The following is a 21,273-nucleotide window of genomic DNA, read 5'->3' as shown; positions in this document are numbered from 1 at the left end:
GTAGAAAAACAAGACTAACGTATCTAAAACAAGTGTCAGTATCCTAGTGGGGGTAGATACCCCGGGGCTTCAGGACTTAACAGGAGGGGTTAACTGCACAATGATGTTACCTTTGGCCCATCTATAAATACTGTGGTCATGCATCCACAGCTGTGACACTTTGTCTGCAGTCCAAATGTCACCCTATTCCCTATATAGTGCACTACTTCTGACCAGGGCCCATGGGCCCTAGTAAAAAAGTAGTGCACTATGTAGGGAATAAGGTGCTATTTGGGATATTGTGGCATGCGTATGGGAGCAATGGAGGGGAGTGGGGGGAGGAGGACACACAGGGTGACACTGGAGAGTGTGACACTGTAGGAGAACAAATAAATGTGTGTGACATTGAGTGAGATGACTGACATGGAGGTGGGCCGCAAGATAGCATGGCGGGTGGGTGTGGCCAGGGAGGACGTCCACAGGGGGTAGACTCTAACGGGACCAGTAACGGTCTCTGGACCCTATCCCTGAAGGGAGGGGCCATCTTGGCCTGTACACCGTTACATTTACAGAGACCAAGGCTTCCTCAGTGAGCATGGCCATTAGTATGATGCGTTACACTATACACGACTAGGAGAAAAGTGCTCCATGAAATGAGATCGTAAAATCTAAGTGCACACACGTTATGGCCTGCCTACCCTAATAACATTATGACAAATTCAAAGCTTTGGAAAAGTACAGAATCAATGACAAGGAAAGGACACTAGATTTTTTTCTCATAATCTTTAGTTTATTCTTCGTATATTTTTTTAGACATGAAATAAAGAAAATAACACCTTTCCTTTACAAAACGCCTGTGTGTCGTGAAAAAAGGGAGGAGATCAACAGACTGCAGAACGCTACACACGCCATGTCAGCAGAAGGAGTAAACAGACAGAACCAGGGCAGAGAGAGATCACTCACATAGTGCAAGGAACGCCAATGAGAACACTGGAGTGAATTTGGGGGTGGGGTCAGTCCCAGCCAGGGGGGAATTGAACCCACAACCTTCTGGTCCCAAGACCCAGACACTAACCAACCATCCCAAATAGAGTTGACTCACTAGGAGGTGCTGGTAATGTGGTTACCAAGGGTAGGTTTGTTACATTACCCCCTCTTTTGGGAAGCGCTATAATACAGTAGTGGTATAAAACATGTCAAATTCATCCACATGCACATCTCAGTTCCACTTCAGTAGGGCTAGGTCTCAAATACTGTTTGAGGCTTTGGCATCCATTTTGAATTCAACCTGCTGTTTACATACAAACAGTGCCACTGAATTCCCAAGATGTACAACAGTTACTGTCTCACCAAGTTACACAATACACTTCAATATGATGTTATTCATCTCATGCTAATGCACATTCAAATAAACCCTGACAACCAAATACCAAGCAACTAGGTAATTTATCACTCTTCCAATCATGACTGAGTGTCGAAGTGCATTATAGTAAACACTTCCTGTCCTGACTACAATATTCAGTATCTCCTGACTATGTTGTGTCTCTATATACAGTACGGTAGACCTATAAGGTGCAAAGGTCTGCATATAGTACTTTACCGCTGTTTAGTCTGACACCACCCTACATCATATAAACCAAACGGTGCCTCGGAGTGTATTTATAGAATATAGGCTGACTAGCCATTGAATATTTGATTTCATATTTGAGGCACTAAATCAAAGATGAGAGTCATCCCGTGTAGAGCACCTCAGAGGTGCAGGTTTGTGTGATGTTAACCACATACTGAGTCTGGACAAACACAGATAGTTTTCTAAACAAATGTTAGATGATAAGCAGATCATTGAGGACAATCATTTCTAAGCATGTGTGACGTCGACATACAGCTGAAATTGTGATTTTCTTTTCTCATTGCACACACATAGGCTAGAGTCTTATACCTAGACACAGATACAAAATGATGTGTCACACGCACGCATGCATGCACACAACACAGGCACGCACAACACACACACACACACAGGTATGATTACACGCACGCACGCACACACACACACACACACACGCACACGCACACGCACACGCAAACACACACACACACACACGTTAGGATGAAGATAACACTACGACTGATCAATCCTCCACACACACACAGACGGCTTTAATAAAAGCAGAAAAATATGAATAACAATAATACTGTCTTTGAGGAGATCATGTGGACATGCTGCAATAAACCTCTTTATCTTTAAAGTGACATAGATAATTCTGTATTTTTTATATATATATATATATAAGTTATGTAAGGGTGTTATACTGTGAGTGTTATCATCATAGGGTTGAAATAGTACTAATAAAAGTTAATCCAATCAAAATATTTTAGAGATCTATTCGAAGATCTGTGACACGGAAAAATATGCACTTATTCAGTTGTGTTTACCCTTTTCAGTTGTTCAAGTTAGTATTTTCTAAGTTAGTGAAGATTAGTTTGTGTGTATACAGTATATTCAATAATCAGCATGTAGGCTTTGCACAGGTGAGAAATTAGATTAGCTTTTTTATATCATCAAGTACAATACAACGACCATTCTATACACTAAACACATTCAACCTTTGAGAGGAGACTTTTTAAACCTTACACATGCAATATTTACAATGCTGAACCTCGTCAGCAGGGTCATAAGGGAGTGTTTGTGTGTGTGTGTGTGTGTGTGTGCGTGCGTGTGTGTGTGTGTGTGTGTGTGTGTGTGTGTGTGTGTGTGTGTGTGTGTGTGTGTGTGTGTGTGTGTGTGTGTGTGTGTGTGTGTGTGTGTGTGTGTGTGTGTGTGTGTGTGTGTGTGTGTGTAGAAACAGCTAAACACTGCTTTTAGTATTGCCTAAATAGGTGTTACGGCTCCACACAACAGACTTTGACGAGCAATGCGATCGAGATTGAGATTGAGAGTGGGGCCAAATCTCTTCAGTGGTAGAATTTTACATAATCATTGACCTCAGTTGAATGACAATATAGCAAAGAATTTAGGCACCTCAATCACTAAAGTATTCATACTGTATTCATCATGATTCATATACTGTACTATTCATATCAACATCTATATCACTATCTTACCATATGGCTTTTAACTAATTCATTTTAGCATTAAAAAACGTCTTAGAATTGTGGAAGTGTTCAGAAAGAGAAAGGCCATCGTTTGAAGTTGAAGATGGATGTACTTTCTATGTGTTCCAACAACTGTTTGATGTGTTGGTGAACTTAACACGACTCCTATTTGTGCTTCTCTTAAAAATCCTAAATGCTTTTAGATGTAGTCCACTGAACTCAATGTACCATTCATGGTGTCTGTCACAACGGTCAGTTAAAACACTGAGGTAGAGATATGTCTTTTGTCAAGCAAAATGTATCTGCACACCTCCTCCTGTAACACATAGCGGCTACAGGAGTTTTAACCACCAGCAAAGTCTTATTGCACTGTAAATCTAGGCTAGAGCAACATCGCTTCAAGCAACTAAAGACAGATGGCATCATGGCACAGTCCTGGAGATGGTGGTACAGTGAGTTAATAGTTAACGTAAACTCACCCCATTCCGTACAAATGTGCGCAACCGCAACATTCAAACAAGGCTGCAAAGAAAACTAATGGGACTGTAGCGACGGTGTTGACTTCAAAATCTGGGGTGTGAACTACGTTTCTATTCAAGTGGTGATCAACATGGTAATGGCTCTATAGCATTGGAGAAAAGTAGAAAAAACTGACCCTCCGTTACATCGTGACGTGTCATGCCGTAACGTACTGCACGCATAAAGCTACTATTTCTGTCTTACGATCTCTCTCCACCAGGTGTAGCACTTCTCTCATCCTTTAAAAACAAGAAATGGACAGTGACGGGTGTAAGGGGGATACCTATGTCACGTTCCTGACCTATTTCTGTTAGTTTGTTGTATGTGTTAGTTGGTCAGGACGTGAGTTTGGGTGGGCATTCTATGTTTTCTGTTTCTATGTTGGTTTAGGGTTGCCTGGTATGGCTCTTAATTAGAGGCAGGTGTTTGGCGTTCCTCTAATTGAGAGTCATATTTAGGTAGGTTGTTTCACAGTGTTCGTTGTGGGTGGTTGTCGCCTGTGTCAGTGTTTGTCGCACCATACGGGACTGTTCGGTTTGTTTTTGTACATCGTCATTTTGTGTAGTCTATTTTCCCTGTTCGTGCGTTCTTCGTGTTTTATGTAAGTTCCATGTCCAGGTCTGTCTATTCCGTTTTGTTATTTTGTTAATCATTCAAGTGTATTTCGTTTCGTGTTTTTTCCGTCTTGTTAATTAAAATTATGTATTCACCACCCGCTGTGCCTTGGTCGAATCACTACTTCTCCTTTTCGGTTGAAGAGGAGGAGGACTACCGTTACAACCTAGTAATTTTTGCGTCATCACTGCAAGCGATCATCATTCTCAAAGCCGCTATTGACTTCTGAAGATCACTTTAGCACTGCCCTAAAAACCCGATTCAAATTCGACACAAACCTTCAAATAGGTATGTAATGACACATTATATAAACTCTTTATAGTGTTTTATTTACATTTTAGAGGCGATAAGGTGATAGGTTGGACAGATCGAGTGAAAAAAAGCAATTTTCCCATACATCTCTCCTTCTCACTATCACGCATTAGTTTTGCTTCCCCACCCGTAATTTTTAAAAAGACCCGACGGGGCTCATTGCCTTCTTGAATTGTGCAGAAACGGGCAGCGTGGAGGTCATGTAATTGATTCTGTTGGAAAGGGGAGAAATTGTGCTTTACAATGGTATTGACATTACAGTTGATCTGGAAGTATTACGTTTTTGGGGTGCTAAAATAAGGTCAATTGTACGGACCAAGGCGATGTACAAAATGAGTGAGTTTACGTTAGTGAAGTTCTCGCAGGACCTTTTTAGGGCAGTCAGAGAGATTAATGGCAATAGGGTAGGCTATTAGAACACATCAACCCATACCTTGACATCATATCCAGTACTGTGCATGGATGCTAGTGGGTTAACCCTATTTGTGAAGTGGCTGTTTTAGGCTGGAGCAAATAACCAGAACTACATGTATACTGTACTGTGAGATCCCCATACTAGGCATCAGAGCCGTGGAGCACATCTACAGTTGGCTCAAGGCCTCCAGTATGAAGCTCATAGACGACTAACGCATGTAGATGTGTGTAGGCAAGGAATAGTCTGACATGGATCTGTTCTATTATCTCAGGGAAGACTATACTTTCATACTGTACTTTTATAAGTCATCATGGGGTATAAAGGCTGACACATAATCTAAAAATGAGAAGTCAAGAGGGCAGGACCTACAGTAAAACTACATCTATCGGCCAGATGAAACCATCCCATAATACTGTACTTCACTACCTGCTGCAAGCAAGAGAGGAAGGAAAAGAGGGAGTACAGAAGGAAGGAAGGAAGGACAGAAGGAAGGACAGAAGTAAAGAAGGACATAGAGGAGCGAGGATTCCTTTTTTAAATGTTAGGACTAAGCCAATGGCATCACTCACCAGACCCCTCCTCTTCTCCCTCTCCCACTCTCATAGTTGTAGTCAGCACAATAACAATCAGCACTACATTTCCAAAGATTCACTGGGGATTGCTTAAAGTGCTGAGGTGTGTCCTTGGGGTCTTCAGGTGCTGGGGTGAGGTCAAGGATCAAAACAAGCTCTTACTCTTGGATTAAACTGATTCTAGAGGTCCCCTGGGACAGTCAGTCAGAGTTGGCCAATACCTTATAACCAATACAGTCTCTCACGTAGTTGGGAGCGCAATCACATGAGACATCCATTTTAAACAAAAGTTAAGACATCCATTTTAAACAAAAGTTAGACTTAGTTTAGCGGAAGGTATTGATGTTAGAGTTCAGCATTCAGGTGTTGGTGTTGCTGGGATAATGCCATGCTCCTTTGTATCAGGATGTTTCATCATTCAAGCATTCCAGATGTTTCTATAGGATGGCAAAGGACCAGCAGGAAAATTCCAGATTCCCAGGTTTCAGGAAAACTTATAGAGAATGTCACAAGGAAATTGAAGGAATCCAGTCCAGTTTGATAGAAAGTTGATTTAAATTCATCCAGTTTGACGAGAACGTTATGTCATAGTCACTTTTATAAGTCCTTGGGGGGGCTAAATCATGTCATTGGTTTCATCATAAGAGATAAAAAAAATGTCCGTTGCAAATTTACGAGCTGTTCGTGCTTCCGTTTTGGTCTGTTGTTTCACATGCTGAGATTAGAGCAGGCATCATCAAAGGTTTTATCATTCCACAAATGGAGTAGGTGGTCATAGATGTAGTTGAATTAGATTGAGTCATGTTCACTTGCCATTCTATTGTTCCTATATCTATGTAAAAGGGTGTGGAACCATTCTGCACACCTCTGAATGAAAAAGATATCTAAAGTAGCTAGGTTTAACATTTTACTTGTAAACTCTGCAACTGATTTTGTTGGCAGACCGGCAGTCATGCTCTAGTTTACACACTAAAAAAGAGTATGCGGCATAGAAATGTAAAAAAGAAAAAACAATAGCTAAAACGTCTGACAAAATGGAACTCGCTTGCTTATATTTCCTATCTTGTGAAAAGTATACTGTGAATTGAAAAAAGTATCTCAAAGATAATGTTAGCGTTAGGTACAGGTGAGTTAGCTATCATAACAACCTACAGCATGTTCGAGCATTACAAGTGTTACATCTAAGTCCCAGCCTCGATAGTAGCAGTGATTTCTTCCTTATTTGGTAAGGGGGGTGTTCGATTGTCTGTCTACAGTGGTGGAGGAGGATAGGATAATGGATCTGTGGGGTTTCCCTTGGAGGAGTACAGGGACTGTTCTCAGGTTGCGGTGGTGGCGGTGTTGTCCTCAGCTGGGGCGTCCATTTTGGCCTCAAGGGCTGGACTACTTGGGGCGGTCACCTCCACCTCAGGGGTTTTAGGAGGGGTTGCCTTGGCGACAGGACTTTCGATCAGACCCACTGGGGCCAGAGCAGTGTTAGGTTTGGATTCAGGTGCTGGTGGTTCGGGTGTGCCATTGGTGGTCGGAGCAGGTTCAGGGCTCAGCATTGGGGTTGGGGTCGGAGTCTGGATTGGTGTCACAGGCTTTTGGGATTCCGGGGTTGGTGTCACAGGCTTGGAGGATTCTGGGGTTGGTGTCACCGACTTGGGGAGTTCGGGGGCTGGTGTCACCAGCTTGGCGGGTTCGGGGGTTGATAGTTGGGGTACAGTTGGTTTGGAGACAGGGGTCAGGGGTGGGGTTGGCTTCGGGGACACCGGGCTTGGAGACACAGGAATAGGTGTTTTGGCTGGTTCAGGTGTTTTCAATTCAGGTGTTTTCAGATCAGGAGTTTTCAAATCAGGAGTTTTCAAATCAGGAGTTTTGGTTGGTTCCGGTGTTTTCAATTCAGGTATTTTCGGTTCAGGAGTTTTAAAATCAGGAGTTTTGGCTGGTTCAGGTGTTTTGGCAATGGGGCTTGGAGCCTGCTTGGAGACCGGACTTGGGATTGGGCTGAGTTTGGTCTCAACGGGTTTGGTTATGGTCAACTTTGGTTCAGGAGCTGGTTCAGGGATTTTGTTGATCTTGGGAACCGGGCTAGGTTTGGTAACCGGGGTAACCGGGGGTGGGCTTGGCTTGGTTTCTGGGACGAAGGCAACACTCTCAGTCTCAGCCTCTGATTCTAGAATCTGGTCGGGGACGTCAGTGTCAGTGTCCAATGGGAGGCCAGTGGTGTTAAACTCCACCCCTGAGTCACTGGTCTCCAGGTTACCACATGCCACCTCCTTGGACGACACCTCCAGACCCTGCGGTCAACACACAGAGGTCAGAGGGTCGAGGTCAGGGTGAAGACAGGAGAGAAGGTGAGGATGAGCAAGGAGATTTTAACAGCTATTTTGACAATATTCCCTCAACTCGACAGAAATAACCACTGTGTCACTAATACTTACTTTAATGTCCACCTCAGTGCTCTGAGACTTCTCTGTGATGTCGATGGACTGGGCTATAGACTCCTCAAACTGAGTAATGTTCTTCACAACCTGGAAACCACACATACATGTTATGTCAAGTACTGAGCATTATATAGGGAACAGGGTGCCATTTGAGACATCACCAATGTCTCTGTCTCTGTCTGTGTGGTACCTGTCTGAAGGCATCTCCCTCGTCCTCCTTGCCTGCGTTTTGGGCAATCTTCTCGATGGCTCTGGCCTTGGCAGCCCTCTTCTTCTGCTTGACCAGGCAGGACAGCAGACACACCAACAGCAGGAGAACCAGGAAGCCCACCAGTGCTATGATTGCCACGTAGAGGGAGGGCAGCTTGTAGGCTGGAGGAGAGAGGGTAGGGGAAGGGAGAGTAGGCAGAAGGGAGAAAGAGGGGAGGGAGAGAATATAGAGGGGGGGTGTGGTGAAGGGGAGAGTGGAGAGACAGAGGAGAAGAGGAGAAGAGAGAGATACACAGAGAAGAGAGAGAGATAAAGGGAGGGGAGATATAGGTGGGAGAGAGGAGAGGGGGCAAGGAGGAGACAGGCAAGAGGAGAAAGAGGTGAAGGGAGGAAAGGAGAGATCATGTTAATACATTATTCCCGGGTTTTATCAGTACATCATTAACATTCCAACCCCTGACCCTCCCATCTCCTCACCCTCCACCGCCTGATAGACGTAAGACTAACTGGCCAACTCCACCCATCCATCCCCCTCTCCATCTCCTTCATCCTCCCATCCCTCTCTCCTCCCTACTCCTCTCCTCCCTTCATCTCCCTCTCCTCACCATCCACTTCCAGGTAGACGTTGGACACAGGAAACCCCAGTATGTCTGTGACCTTGAACTGTCCGACGTCGCTGGCCTTGACCTGGTCCAGAATAACCACAGATGAATCCAGAGAGATCCGCCCCACCAGATCCAGGTCCGCTGGCACCTATCATCAACCAAGAGCCATGGTAGGTTCAAAAGTTCAATCACTTGACTTCAACATTGTAAGACCATTTTTATTATTGGCAAATAAAAGTAAATCACTTGGATATAAATGTCTGGTAAGACTTCACTTCAAGCCAACAGGTATAATGCATTATAAGACTTCTCATAAGCATATATAAGTGATGATGTATTATTACCACCCCACAGTGCGCTATAGGGAGTAGGATTAGGGTAGTATTTGAGTGATTTTAAATCAGCCGTTCCAGTACCGTTAACTGTCCTCCGTCCAGGATCTGTCTGGTTTTGAAGTCGTAGTCGGGCGTGTAGAACAGACGCACCATGGACGCATTCAGAATCAGGTTGATCTTCAGGGTGCCAGCGTACGGCAGCTTCACAAAGTTCTGGTGTTCTGGGAGACAGAGACAGAGACAGAGAGAGAGAGACAGAGACAGAGACAGAGAGAGAGAGAGAGAGAGAGAGAGAGAGAGAGAGAGAGAGAGAGAGAGAGAGAGAGAGAGAGAGAGAGAGAGAGAGAGAGAGAGAGAGAGAGAGAGAGAGAGAGAGAGAGAGAGAGAGAGAGACGGGAAGAGAAGAAGATCCAGAGGGAGGGGGGAAAAGCGAGAGGGGGCATTTAACAAACAAAACATTTAGGAACACAATACGCAAAATAGATAACTCACTTCATAAAATAACATAAATTTAAAGCTGGAATTCTTAATGGTTAAACTGCCACGTCTGTTCACAAAGAAGAATTTACTGCAAACAGCAAACACAGTTTTTCCCCTCTGACATTATTGCACGCGCGATAGAAGAGCAGAATGTGTACTGCAATTGTTTTACCAGGTTGTGCGGCGCTCCTCACCTCTGCTTCGCCAAACAAAACAAATACAATAACAACAGCGGTGGGGCGGACAGTGGTGCTGATCCCCTACTACGGATTCCACCTTTAAACCCATTGATGACTAACATTACAGCGAACTTGCAGCAGGTTGGGAAAAAGATAGAAAAGCCAAGGTAAAGGTTGGCCACAAAGGTAGAGGGAGGATGAAGACAAAGGTACCTTTGACATTTAGGCAGACCTTCCTCATGATCTTCAGGTTAGTGTCGCTGACGGTGTAGCTTCCCTCATCGGCGCCTGTCACGGCGTTGAGGGTGACCCGGCGCTCGTTGACACTCAGGCGCCCCTGGTACCCATCTCTGGAGAGCCCTTCTCGGGTCATCAGCAGCAGGGGCGGCCTGGAGGGTTAATGGAGAACCATAATAGAACTTGCTATCAAAACAGTCATGATACTGATCAGAATAACAGAATGATATAATGATGGTGTAACGATAATTATCATATTGATAATGTTATCGCGATAACCATGCTACTATCATGACAGCCACAATAGTATCACAATATCACGATACCGTGATATTATCGCAATAACCACTACATCGTGATAATCAATGTTGATGGGAGACAGTAAATCCTCCTTTGCGGAAATCAGAGAAGTTTACATTTTGACAGAGAAACAACTGTACCTGGAGGTCAGGTTGGCCTCCACAGCACTGGGCCTATACTCCAGGGTGATGGGAGCCTCCACCCCCGCCAGCTGGATGTGGTAGTTCTCCCCATACTTAATGTTCTGCTCGTTTGAACAGTCTAAAAGACAGAGAAAGGTTTGGGAGAGGCAGGGACAGTTAGATACAGAGAGCAAGAGAAAGAAATGAAGGAATAAAAGGGGAGGACAATGGGAAAGAGAGGGAGACAAGAGATCAGGAAACAGAGAGAGAGAAACAGAAAGGGAAGACAAAGGAATGAGAGAGAGGAGAAGAACAAGAGAGAGAAAAGGAGGATAAAGATAGAAGAAAAACAGCAGGGATGGACGGATGGGAGGGATGAACGGACGGATGGGGTGGTTAAATAGCTGCATAATTACTGCCTGGTGTATGCAACATGCTGTTAACTACACACACCTCCTCTCCACACACTGTTAACTCCATATGACGCTGTCAAGGCTCCACACAGCTAGCCAGCTCCACACAACTAGCCAGCTCCACACAGTTAACTGCATCATTTGATATCAGGCAACTGCATAAACTGATATAGCATTCTGATGCATGACTGCAAAGTCAATGACGTGGCATAAAACCATTGGTTGTTGCGTGCAGTGTGACTGCAATATAGACAGCCTGGAACGCCAATCCATGCAGAGCAAAGCTCAGTCTTCACAGCATCACCGAGTCATCATTCCTCTCTGACTGTGTATCTGTGTCCCAAACGGCACACTATTCCCTATACCTTTTTATTTTATTTAACTAGGCAAGTCATTTAAGAACAAATTCTTATTTACAATGACGGCCTACCCCGGCCAAACCCGGACGACGCTGGACCGCCCTATGGGACTCCAAATCACGGCCGGATGTGATGCAGCCTGGATTCAAACCAGGGACTACAGTGACGACTCTTGCACTGAGATGCATTGCCTTAGACCGCAACGCCACTTGGTAGCCCCTATATGGGTCCTGGTCAAAAGTAGTGCACTGTATAGGTAATAGGGTGCCATTTGGGATGCAGGCATACTGTGCTTTTTACATTGAGTTTTGGAGTCTTGGCTCAGTCTAAATCATTTGGAATAAATTGATACTGGTGCTCTCTCTCAAACATGCTGCCCTGCTACCGTGGCTGTGTGCACTTCAAACCATCTGTCCGTCACAGTCTAGACACAGCTTGTTTCCGCTCATTTCGGGATTTAATCATGCTCTCACTTCGGTCAACAGGCCAAGCCTTTTACAGCTACACATGAGCACTGCTGTATTAGTGTAGTACAGCCCTATTGGCTAGCGCAGCAGCAATGTTCTGAACAGCACTAAGTATCTGACTGTAATGGGATGAGGAAGACCCAGTTTGTGTCCCAAATGGCACCCTAATCCCTATTTAGTACTTTTAGCCAGGGCCCATGGGGATGCAAACTATGGTGTCTGACGATGAAGATCTTCCAACTGTCCAACCTTCCTCCCAGAGAGCAACTTTTCTACTTCCAACCTTCCTCCCAGAGAGCAACTTTCCTACTTCCAACCTTCCTCCCAGAGAGCAACTTTCTTTCTTCCAGCCTTCCTCCCAGAGAGCAACTTTCCTACTTTCAACCTTCCTCCCAGAGAGCAACTTTCCTTCTTCCAACCTTCCTCCCAGAGAGCAACTTTCCTACTTCCAACCTTCCTCCCAGAAAGCAACTTTCCTACTTCCAACCTTCCTCCCAGAGAGCAACTTTCCTACTTCCAACCTTCCTCCCAGAGAGCAACTTTCCTACTTCCAACCTTCCTCCCAGAGAGCAACTTTCCTTCTGCCAACCTTCCTCCCAGAGAGCAACTTTCCTACTTCCAACCTTCCTCCCAAAGAGCAACTTTCCTACTTCCAACCTTCCTCCCAGAGAGTAACTTTCCTACTTCCAACCTTCCTCCCAGAGAGCAACTTTCCTACTTCCAACCTTCCTCCCAGAGAGCAACTTTCCTTCTTCCAACCTTCCTCCCAGAGAGCAACTTTCCTACTTCCAACCTTCCTCCCAGAGAGTAACTTTCCTACTTCCAACCTTCCTCCCAGAGAGCAACTTTCCTACTTCCAACCTTCCTCCCAGAGAGCAACTTTCCTACTTCCAACCTTCCTCCCAAAGAGCAACTTTCCTACTTCCAACCTTCCTCCCAGAGAGCAACTTTCCTACTTCCAACCTTCCTCCCAGAGAGCAACATTCCTACTTCCAACACACACACTCAGACCCCATACCTCTGACGATGAGGGTGATGCGTCGGACCTCTTCCGGCTGTTCGTTGTTCTTCACCGAGTACGTCCCCTCGTCCCCCTCGCCCACGTTCGCTAGGATCAGGTGACTGAGCTGACTGTTGAGCTTGGCACGGTTACCGACCACGGACCCACCCCGCATCAGGACCACCTCAGCCCCCGCCTTGGCATTACTGGGCTGGAACAAAACCTCTGCAGCCAGGGAGGGCAGCTGCAGATGGAAGTCCTCCCCAAAGAACATGGTCTGCTGGGAGTCTTCTTTGCCTGGGAGGTGGTGGGAGGGTATGTTTAACATTTTCACAGAAATGCATCACAAAACTTAGTACTATATCATAACTAATGATGCATTGATAACAGATGGCAGGGATGCTTACCTTTCAAAGGGGCCGACAGAGCTACGGACAAAGAGAAAAGAGGTTGGTGTTATTTCATAATTATGCATAGAAATGTAATTCACACACACACACACACACACACACACACACACACACACACACACACACACAAACACACACACACTACTCTGGACACACACACTACTCTGGACACATACACACTACTCTGGACACACACACTACTCTGGACACACACACACTGTTCTGGACACACACACTGTTCTGGACACACACACTACTCTGGACACACACACTACTCTGGACACACACACTACTCTGGACACACACACTGTTCTGGACACACACACTGATCTGAACACACACACTACTCTGGACACACACACTGTTCTGGACACACACACTGATCTGAACACACACACTGATCTGAACACACACACTGTTCTGGACACACACACTGTTCTGGACACACACACTACTCTGGACACACACACTGTTCTGGACACACACTGTTCTGGACACACACACTACTCTGGACACACACACTACTCTGGACACACACACTGTTCTGGACACACACACTGTTCTGGACACACACTGTTCTGGACACATTACTACTCTGGACACACACACTTATCTGGACACACACACTACTCTGGACACACACACACTTATCTGGACACACACACTACTCTGGAAACACACACTACTCTGGACACACACACTACTCCGGACACACACACTTATCTGGACACACACACTACTCTGGAAACACACACTACTCTGGACACACACACTACTCCGGACACACACACTACTCTGGACACACACACTGTTCTGGACACACACTGTTCTGGACACATTACTACTCTGGACACACACACTTATCTGGACACACACACACTACTCTGGACACACACACACTTATCTGGACACACACACTACTCTGGACACACACACTTATCTGTACACACAGTACTCTGGACACACCCACACTGCTCTGGACACGACGTACCTGAGCAGAGCAGCAAGCTCAGCACCACCACCACACTGACTGTCTTCATCTTCATCAGATCTCCTGGCTCTGGAAAGAAGGAGAGATGAAGGGAAGATAAGATAAAGGAAAGATAGAGTATAAACAAAAATGGTGTTTGATAAGTGGCACATTAGAATAGAATGCCACTCCATCTATCTCTCTCTCTCTGTCCCTCTATCACCTCTACATCCTCTTCTCCTCCCTCAGTTGTTCTTTCTGTGTCTCCATCTGATTGTGTTTGGCTGGGTGTGGGTGAGAGTGTGGGTGAGGGAGGTGCTCTCTTAGCTAATTCATAGATAATGATAGAATGTTGTGGTGGTGACATCATCTCATGGTGACATCATCGCATGAAGTGGAGCCGAGAGGATGTCCTTTGGATCACTTAGGTTGTCTGACTTCACCAGAGGAGTGAATGCAGTGTGTGTGTGTGTGTGTGTGTGTGTGTGTGTGTGTGTGTGTGTGTGTGTGTGTGTGTGTGTGTGTGTGTGTGTGTGTGTGTGTGTGTGTGTGTGTGTGTGTGTGTGTGTGTGTGTGTGTGCGTGCGTGCGTGCGTGCGTGCGTGCGTGCGTGCGTGCGTGTGTGCGTGTGTGTTCCTCTGATATCTTTGAAAAAATACATCTTTCCCCCCTTCCATCATGAAAGCAATCCACCAAATCAGCAAATAGTTCCCAATTCAATTCAATAGTTGATTTACACTACCATGCTGCAAGCAAGTGGGGCTTTAAGATTGAAATATACATGAACTTATTGCAACAACAAAAACAACAACAATAACCTATTCTTTTTCTTAATCCCTATCTTTTAAAGGCACATTGGAGCTTGTTTGAGTTTTTAAACTAGGGGTGTATTCATTAGTGCTCACCATAGCAAACCGTAGCAAAATGTTTTGCAACAGAAAAGTTTAGCAAAGAAAAGGAGTGTTTCTTATTGGACAAGTTCAGGTTAGTCCTTCCCGTTTTGGCCTGTTTGTGTCTGTTTGGTTCCTGGATAATACACCCAAGGACGCCATAGGCTCCCACTGGATCCCAGACAGGGATTGGTATATTGATTAGGTGTCAGTGAACATGCCTGAATTAAAACAGCCTGCGAATAATGAATGGTAATTGGGACTGGGGGGGGGGGGGGTCTGGGTAATTGCTTGGCTGGGTTTCAAACAGAGATCCACCCTTTCCTTCCTCAGGACCTTGAGAAGAGGGAAGTGTGTGTGTGTGTGTATTTGTCTGTGTGTGTGTGTGTGTGTGTGTGTGTGTGTGTGTGCGTGTGCGTGTGTGTGTGTGTAAATGTGCTGAGTGGGAGAATTCTGGTGAATTGGAGCATTGAGAGGGTTATGATGATCTGAGCAGCCTCCGGGTGAGGTGCGACTACAGATGAGAGACATCAAGGGAAGTACTAGTCAGGGCTTTTCTGTTCTGTCCTCTTCATTGGTAGAGACTAAAGGGTTTGACAGACAAGAGAATTTAAAACCTGAATATATAGATGCATGATCTTAATTTCAGCCAGTTTTCTAGAGCTGGAAAATAATCCTGCAGCAACATGAAATGTGAATTATTTTGTGGATTATAATTAATGGACATTTTTTGTAGGGGTTGATACATTTTTCGAAAGTGAAAATCAAGTCTGAAATTTCAAAGTGGAAATTACAAACTTCAGAATCCCTTTTAAACCTCAAATATACTACACATTTTAAATGTCTTGCATAGAAGGAAAGTTATCATGCAACAGGGTGATCAAATGAAGATCCTACATCTGTAGCGGCAGATTTACCTAGTTCCCCTGAGTGCAGGCCTGTAGCTGTATTTATTGATAGTCCTGCGTTTAGGATGTAAGTTTTGCAGTGCTTTGCAACACTTTCTGGACAGCTGCTCTTTCCACTCTGTAGGGCCATTGAGGTGCTGAGATTAAGCAGCAAACGTTCACCCTCTCAGCAACCATTCTACAACAGGATGCTTCATCGGGAGTGTAAGACACTGCGATCCTGAACGCTAGAAATGAAAGGAGATAGCAGGCCTGAACTGTTGGTAGTGTGTGTGTGTGTGTGTGTGTGTGTGTGTGTGTGTGTGTGTGTGTGTGTGTGTGTGTGTGTGTGTGTGTGTGTGTGTGTGTGTGTGTGTGTGTGTGTGTGTGTGTGTGTGTGTGTGTGTGTGTGTGTGAAAGAGAGAGAGAGAGAGAGAGAATGTGTGTACAAAGCAGGAAGCATTAAGCCATCTGCAGAGACCCGATCTGTTGGCAGGAGCAGAAAACCTGCTGCTCTCATTTGTTAATGAGGACAATTAGCATGTGATAATGTCATAATTCCACCACCACCATCTCTCTCTGCTACAAGACACTCTTATCCAATCTTCTCCTCTCTCTGTTTCTCTCTCATTCTCCCAGCCTCTTACACCCTGCACTGGGCAGAGAGCTGAGCCACTATCATAGCCTGAAAGCACAGTCATTTGATTCCATCTGAAACAAAAGACAGGACACAGTGGAGCCCCAGAGGAGAGGGTCCCTCAGACAACACCAGCAACAACCACACATCAGTTATGACCCCTTGATACAGCCATGTTCTGTCTGTATAGGTTGATTCTGCCGGGACATGATGTTGGGAACACCTTGCTGTGTTCTTATTACTGAAGAATTACATGGTAATAAGAACATGTATTTTCTTAAAACTGTATTGTTGGTTAAGGGCTTGTATTCAGCATTTCACTGTAAGGTCTACACCTGTTGTATTCGGCGCATGTGACTAATAACATTGGATTTGATTTGATGTGATGTTATATCGTAATGTGTGAACACAGGCGTGTGAAACATGTTCATCTTTGTGTTACTACAGCACATAAGGGGAATATATCTGCGCTGTTGTTTTTAGAGGACCTGTGAAGCAGATAATCCAAGATCTTCTACTCCATTTAAGGCGGAAAAAATCGTTTTTTGAATCGTTCGGGGCCAGAAACCTTACATAAAAATTAAAAAAAATCACATGTGAAAGGAACACGTGATAAAACACGTGGTTTATGGACACGTGTGAACACGGGTATAAACGAATCACGTGAAAGGTGTCACATGTAAAATAAAAACATTCGCATAGTTTTCAAACACATGTGACATTTCACATACATTTTTTACATGTGAACAAATCAAAACGCAGACATGCGAGTCAGACGTGGTTTTAGGACAAATCTGACATGTTTTTTGTAAAGGAAACAACACCCTTGTGCTCGACCTCACTGGGTTTACACTGACACACACACACACACACACACACACACACACACACACACACACACACACACACACACACACACACACACACACACACACACACACACACACACACACACAAACATGCCTCCTCTCCTTTGGGCTTTTAACCATGGGCTGCCGGACTGGGCCATCTGCTATCCTTTACTCCCTCCCTCCCTCTTTTCCTCTCTTCCTCTTTCTGTATCTCTCTCTCTTTCTGTCACCTATTCACCTAGACTGCTCTACCTGTCACTCTCTCTTCATTCCTCAGTCCCTCTCTATCTGTCACTCTCTCTTCCTTCCTCAGTCCCTCTCTATCTGTCACTCTCTCTTTCTTCCCCAGTCCCTCTCTATCAGTCCCTCTCTATCTGTCATGTATTTCACTCTCTTTTTACTGCCACACTCTCTTTATTTTATTTTCCTGCCTCCCTTTTTCTCTCTGTTTCTTCCCACATCTCTTATCCTCTTTCCTTCCCTGCATCATCTTCTCATCTATCTTCCAATTTTTCCCTTTCTCTCTTTTTTTCTGTCTGACTCAGCTGTTACTTTCTCTCCTCTCCGGCTTTCTGTCCTTCTATCTTTTCTCATTCTATTTCCTGTTCTGCCTCATGCCACTCTCTCTATCCCTCTCTTCTCTCTCTGCCTTCTCTCTCTTTATTTCCCATTCCATTTCTGCTATGCCTCCTCTGTCCTTCCCTCTCTTTCTTCTTTTCTCCCCTTCTCTCCCTCCCTGTCTTTCTCTTCCTCTCTCTTTCTCTTTTTCCTCTCATGCCCCCTTTCACCCTCTCCTCCTTCTTATCTTATATAATCTCAGCTCCAGCAGCATCCCACTCTGAACTCAAAGACTGTGTCTGTCTTCATCTGAGATGTGGGATCTGTTCCAAATGGCACCCTATTCACTATGTAGTCCACTACTTTTGACCAGGGTCCATACGGGTCTGATCAAAAGCAGGGCACTATATAGGGAATAGGATGCCATTTGGGACGCACCCTCTGAGTCTCTGGTCATTGAGAAGGGAGAGGAGGAGGTACAGACAGGCCTTTGTTGAGCTCCTTTAAAGAGGCGGAAAAGCTTTCAATGACTGCAGATGCATGAACCCCACAAAGATGTCTCTGTCTGTCTGTCCTTCATTCCCTCACCTTCACATCGTTTCCTTCATTCTCCTTGGCTTACATAACCCCAGCGGTCGGTGCATCTATCCCCTAATACTTCTGTCACTGTAGTGAAGGCAAAGTATCCAGTCAGGCTGCAAGGAAATGCACACCCCAAACACACACACACACACATGAGATACAATACAAGACACACACACACGCTTGTCCATAAATCCCGTAGGCACAAACACACATGACCAATATTCACTTCCTCTCTCCCTCTTTCCCTCCTCTCCTCCCTCACCAGAAAATACAATCTTAAATCATTAAGTGTCAGAAAAGCAAAAGGTATCACTGCGCCAACAGACCAGTACACAGGCTGAATGTTTACTTCAGGTGTTTTACTGGAGGTCATGGGTTTCTGGTTAGTTAAAATGACAATGGGTGCATCTCAATAGTCTTAAGAGGCTTCCACTCCTTGTCTCCTTTCCTTCATCTGCTCTGATAAGTGTAAAACTACTTGATAGGTGAAAGCAGATTCCCAACAATACCCATCAACCATATTGCTTGTATCCATCCTGTGGCAAGGAGACGGATAAAAGAAAGAAGACAAGGGGAAGAAGCCACTTTAGACTGTTGGGATGCAGCCCTGGGCTGCCTGCCTGGAAGTGTTGTGTAAATCAAAATGGATGATGGAGGAGGTCTCATATCACACAGACATAGACTGACACTTCATTTATCCACCGCCTTCCCTTCTTTAAGTACTCTAAAAGATATTATCTCTATCTCTCTCTCTGTCTAGGTCCATGTCGCTATCTCCCTCTATTTCTCTTTCTCCCCCTCTCTCTCTGTGTATTTCTCTCTATCGCTCTTTCTCTCAATCACTCTCCGTCAGTCTCTCTCTCTCTCTCTTATATATGACAGGAGTGGACAGGTTTCCACCATATTGCATTCACCTGTCAGATCTTGTCAGATCAGAGGTCATGAGGGGGAAGAGTGCTACGGTAAATGTCCTCATCCTCAACTCATCATTGTCTTTCAAGTGAGGACATAGAAAGACAACTCACAGATGACATGTAGCTTCATAATTTCCTAATTGTGACAGTTGAAAATAGGCCACTACAGGCGCAAGCAATACATCAATCAGCATCACTTCCAGTTTACAGTCTTCCAATAAAAATATTTATGTGCCAAATTAGAGACAGAGAGGGAAAACAAAATAGGTGTGTAATGTGTTTCTATCTTAACCAGAACATCCCAACAGTAACAAGACATGTGAATATTCCCACATCTTTTGATTAAAGTGTCTTGTGTACAAGACAAACACGTGTTCATAAAATCCCAACAGATAAACCTCAGAGCATACAAAGGCTTGAATAGCAGTAACATACAGGCCAAGGCTATCCTTGAACAGGGATCGGGTGATGACTGATGACCAGCTGCGCACACTGTACTGTACTATACTGCCATGTACCTGAACTGTTGGCAAATGTAACATGCAGGCAGCGCAGACTCAGGCCACCATATGTCATCAACATATAAGCGGCGGGGGCGACACTGCACAGCACCGGAGTCCGCAGCGCGCCGGTACAGGCTGCAGGAGCACATCGTTCAATTTATAATGGATGGATGCTTTAAAATTAAAGGATTCAGTATAGGCTAAACAATTTTATTAAAAAAAAATAGTCCTACATATTAAGATATACTGATTAGAGCCAGGATCCGTAGTCTACTCATTTGCATTGATTAGATGTGGATTATGCATTAATAATCTTACAGGACCAAACTGAGTCATACAATTAATCTCTACATGAAGTAACAGGTACTGCGAATTAAGGCGACATATTGCATTCCATGATGGGATTATTCAGGGATATTTCAAATAACATAGCCTACTGCATAACCCTGTTAGGCAACATTGTTTCAGAGATGTTTTCTTATCATAGGCTATGGCTCAAATTCTGAAGCAATGTCTTACATTAGGCTATAGGCCTAATCTAAATGGTCATAAATGGGATAGGCAGTGGACCGGTACTAGCCTACCCAACCTGTGTAGCCTAATGATTAACCCCTTGTGTGTCATTCTGTAGAGCAGACTGTGAAATTAGCATGGTAATGCATTATTGAATGCGTGTCCCATCATACCACCATCCCGATGAAGCGCATAGTCTGTTTAATCGTTCCTCCCAATACACGTGAAAACCTAATCACAATTGTCTCACTTTTCATCTTCTCCGGAACAAGCACGTCCTGTTTTCATCAAATAAAGCCCTTATCGGATAATAATCGGCTATTAACATAACATCTCAATATGCAGGAAAGCCAACAGACACCCTCAAGAGCATCTCACCAAAAACTGCAGAATTTAACCCGTCACGCACCAGGCGGCGAATTTATTTGAAGAATCTCATCACATCCACCACACGTAAAAAATAATTATCCCCTTAGCTCACTCACCTTTAAATTCACACTATCTCCTCCGTATTAACAGAGTAGGCAACGTTATAACGGGATTGTTGGAGAAATATGTAGCCTAGCCTATTGATGCACGTATTTCTCTCCCTTCTTGGCGTCACCCTCCCGCTCAACCTCGCCCCCCAAGAGCAGCACTTGACGACTGGGGCTGAACATTTGAAGATGCTCAGAATATGTCGGCTTTTGCTCTCGGTCGGAGCCGCTCGACTATTGTCGGTAAACACCGGATTCGATTGCCCCAAGCAAGGCAATGATTGCTGGTTGTTTGTCTTTTTAACTGAAGGAATTTATCTTCCTTTAACAAAACGTTATAATAGCTGCATTGTGTAAAGGCTACTCAGCTGAGAGGTAGAAGTGAAGGCTGTGTCGAGGGATTTAGTTCAACCTCAATCGAGTATATCTATTATGT

The 21,273-nt window shown here is 44.7% G+C and overlaps 1 protein-coding gene across 1 annotated transcript; it reads right to left on the bottom strand.

Annotated features, from left to right (window-relative positions):
• Positions 1-747: 747 nt before the first annotated feature.
• On the bottom strand, positions 748-21,034 carry LOC129857568 (uncharacterized). The gene is made up of 11 exons (XM_055925971.1): positions 20,847-21,034; positions 14,046-14,114; positions 13,052-13,072; positions 12,663-12,941; positions 10,424-10,544; positions 9,960-10,135; positions 9,169-9,308; positions 8,753-8,900; positions 8,128-8,309; positions 7,935-8,024; positions 748-7,790 (listed from the first exon to the last, which is right to left on the bottom strand). Exons 2-11 carry the CDS (start codon positions 14,098-14,100, stop codon positions 6,828-6,830), a joined length of 2,175 nt encoding a protein of 724 aa, XP_055781946.1. The 5' UTR covers positions 14,101-14,114; positions 20,847-21,034; the 3' UTR covers positions 748-6,827.
• Between the last annotated feature and the right edge of the window lie 239 nt (positions 21,035-21,273).

The sequence above is a fragment of the Salvelinus fontinalis genome, chromosome 6 (assembly GCF_029448725.1).
Source record: "Salvelinus fontinalis isolate EN_2023a chromosome 6, ASM2944872v1, whole genome shotgun sequence".
Taxonomy (NCBI): Eukaryota; Metazoa; Chordata; class Actinopteri; order Salmoniformes; family Salmonidae; genus Salvelinus; species Salvelinus fontinalis.
The sequence above is the reverse complement of the archived record's forward strand: the minus strand, read 5'-3'. Positions and strand labels throughout refer to the sequence as shown.

What these genes read in the sequence shown, in the direction of transcription:
- LOC129857568 (XM_055925971.1), bottom strand. Translation starts at nt 14,100, where the DNA reads ATGAAGATGAAGACAGTCAGTGTGGTGGTGGTGCTGAGCTTGCTGCTC. An exon ending in GAGCTTGCTGCTCTGCTCAG is followed by an intron (nt 13,073 to 14,045) that starts GTACGTCGTGTC and finishes CTTTGTCCGTAG; the next exon opens with CTCTGTCGGCCCCTTTGAAA. An exon ending in GAGGCCAACCTGACCTCCAG is followed by an intron (nt 10,136 to 10,423) that starts GTACAGTTGTTT and finishes TTAACCCTCCAG; the next exon opens with GCCGCCCCTGCTGCTGATGA.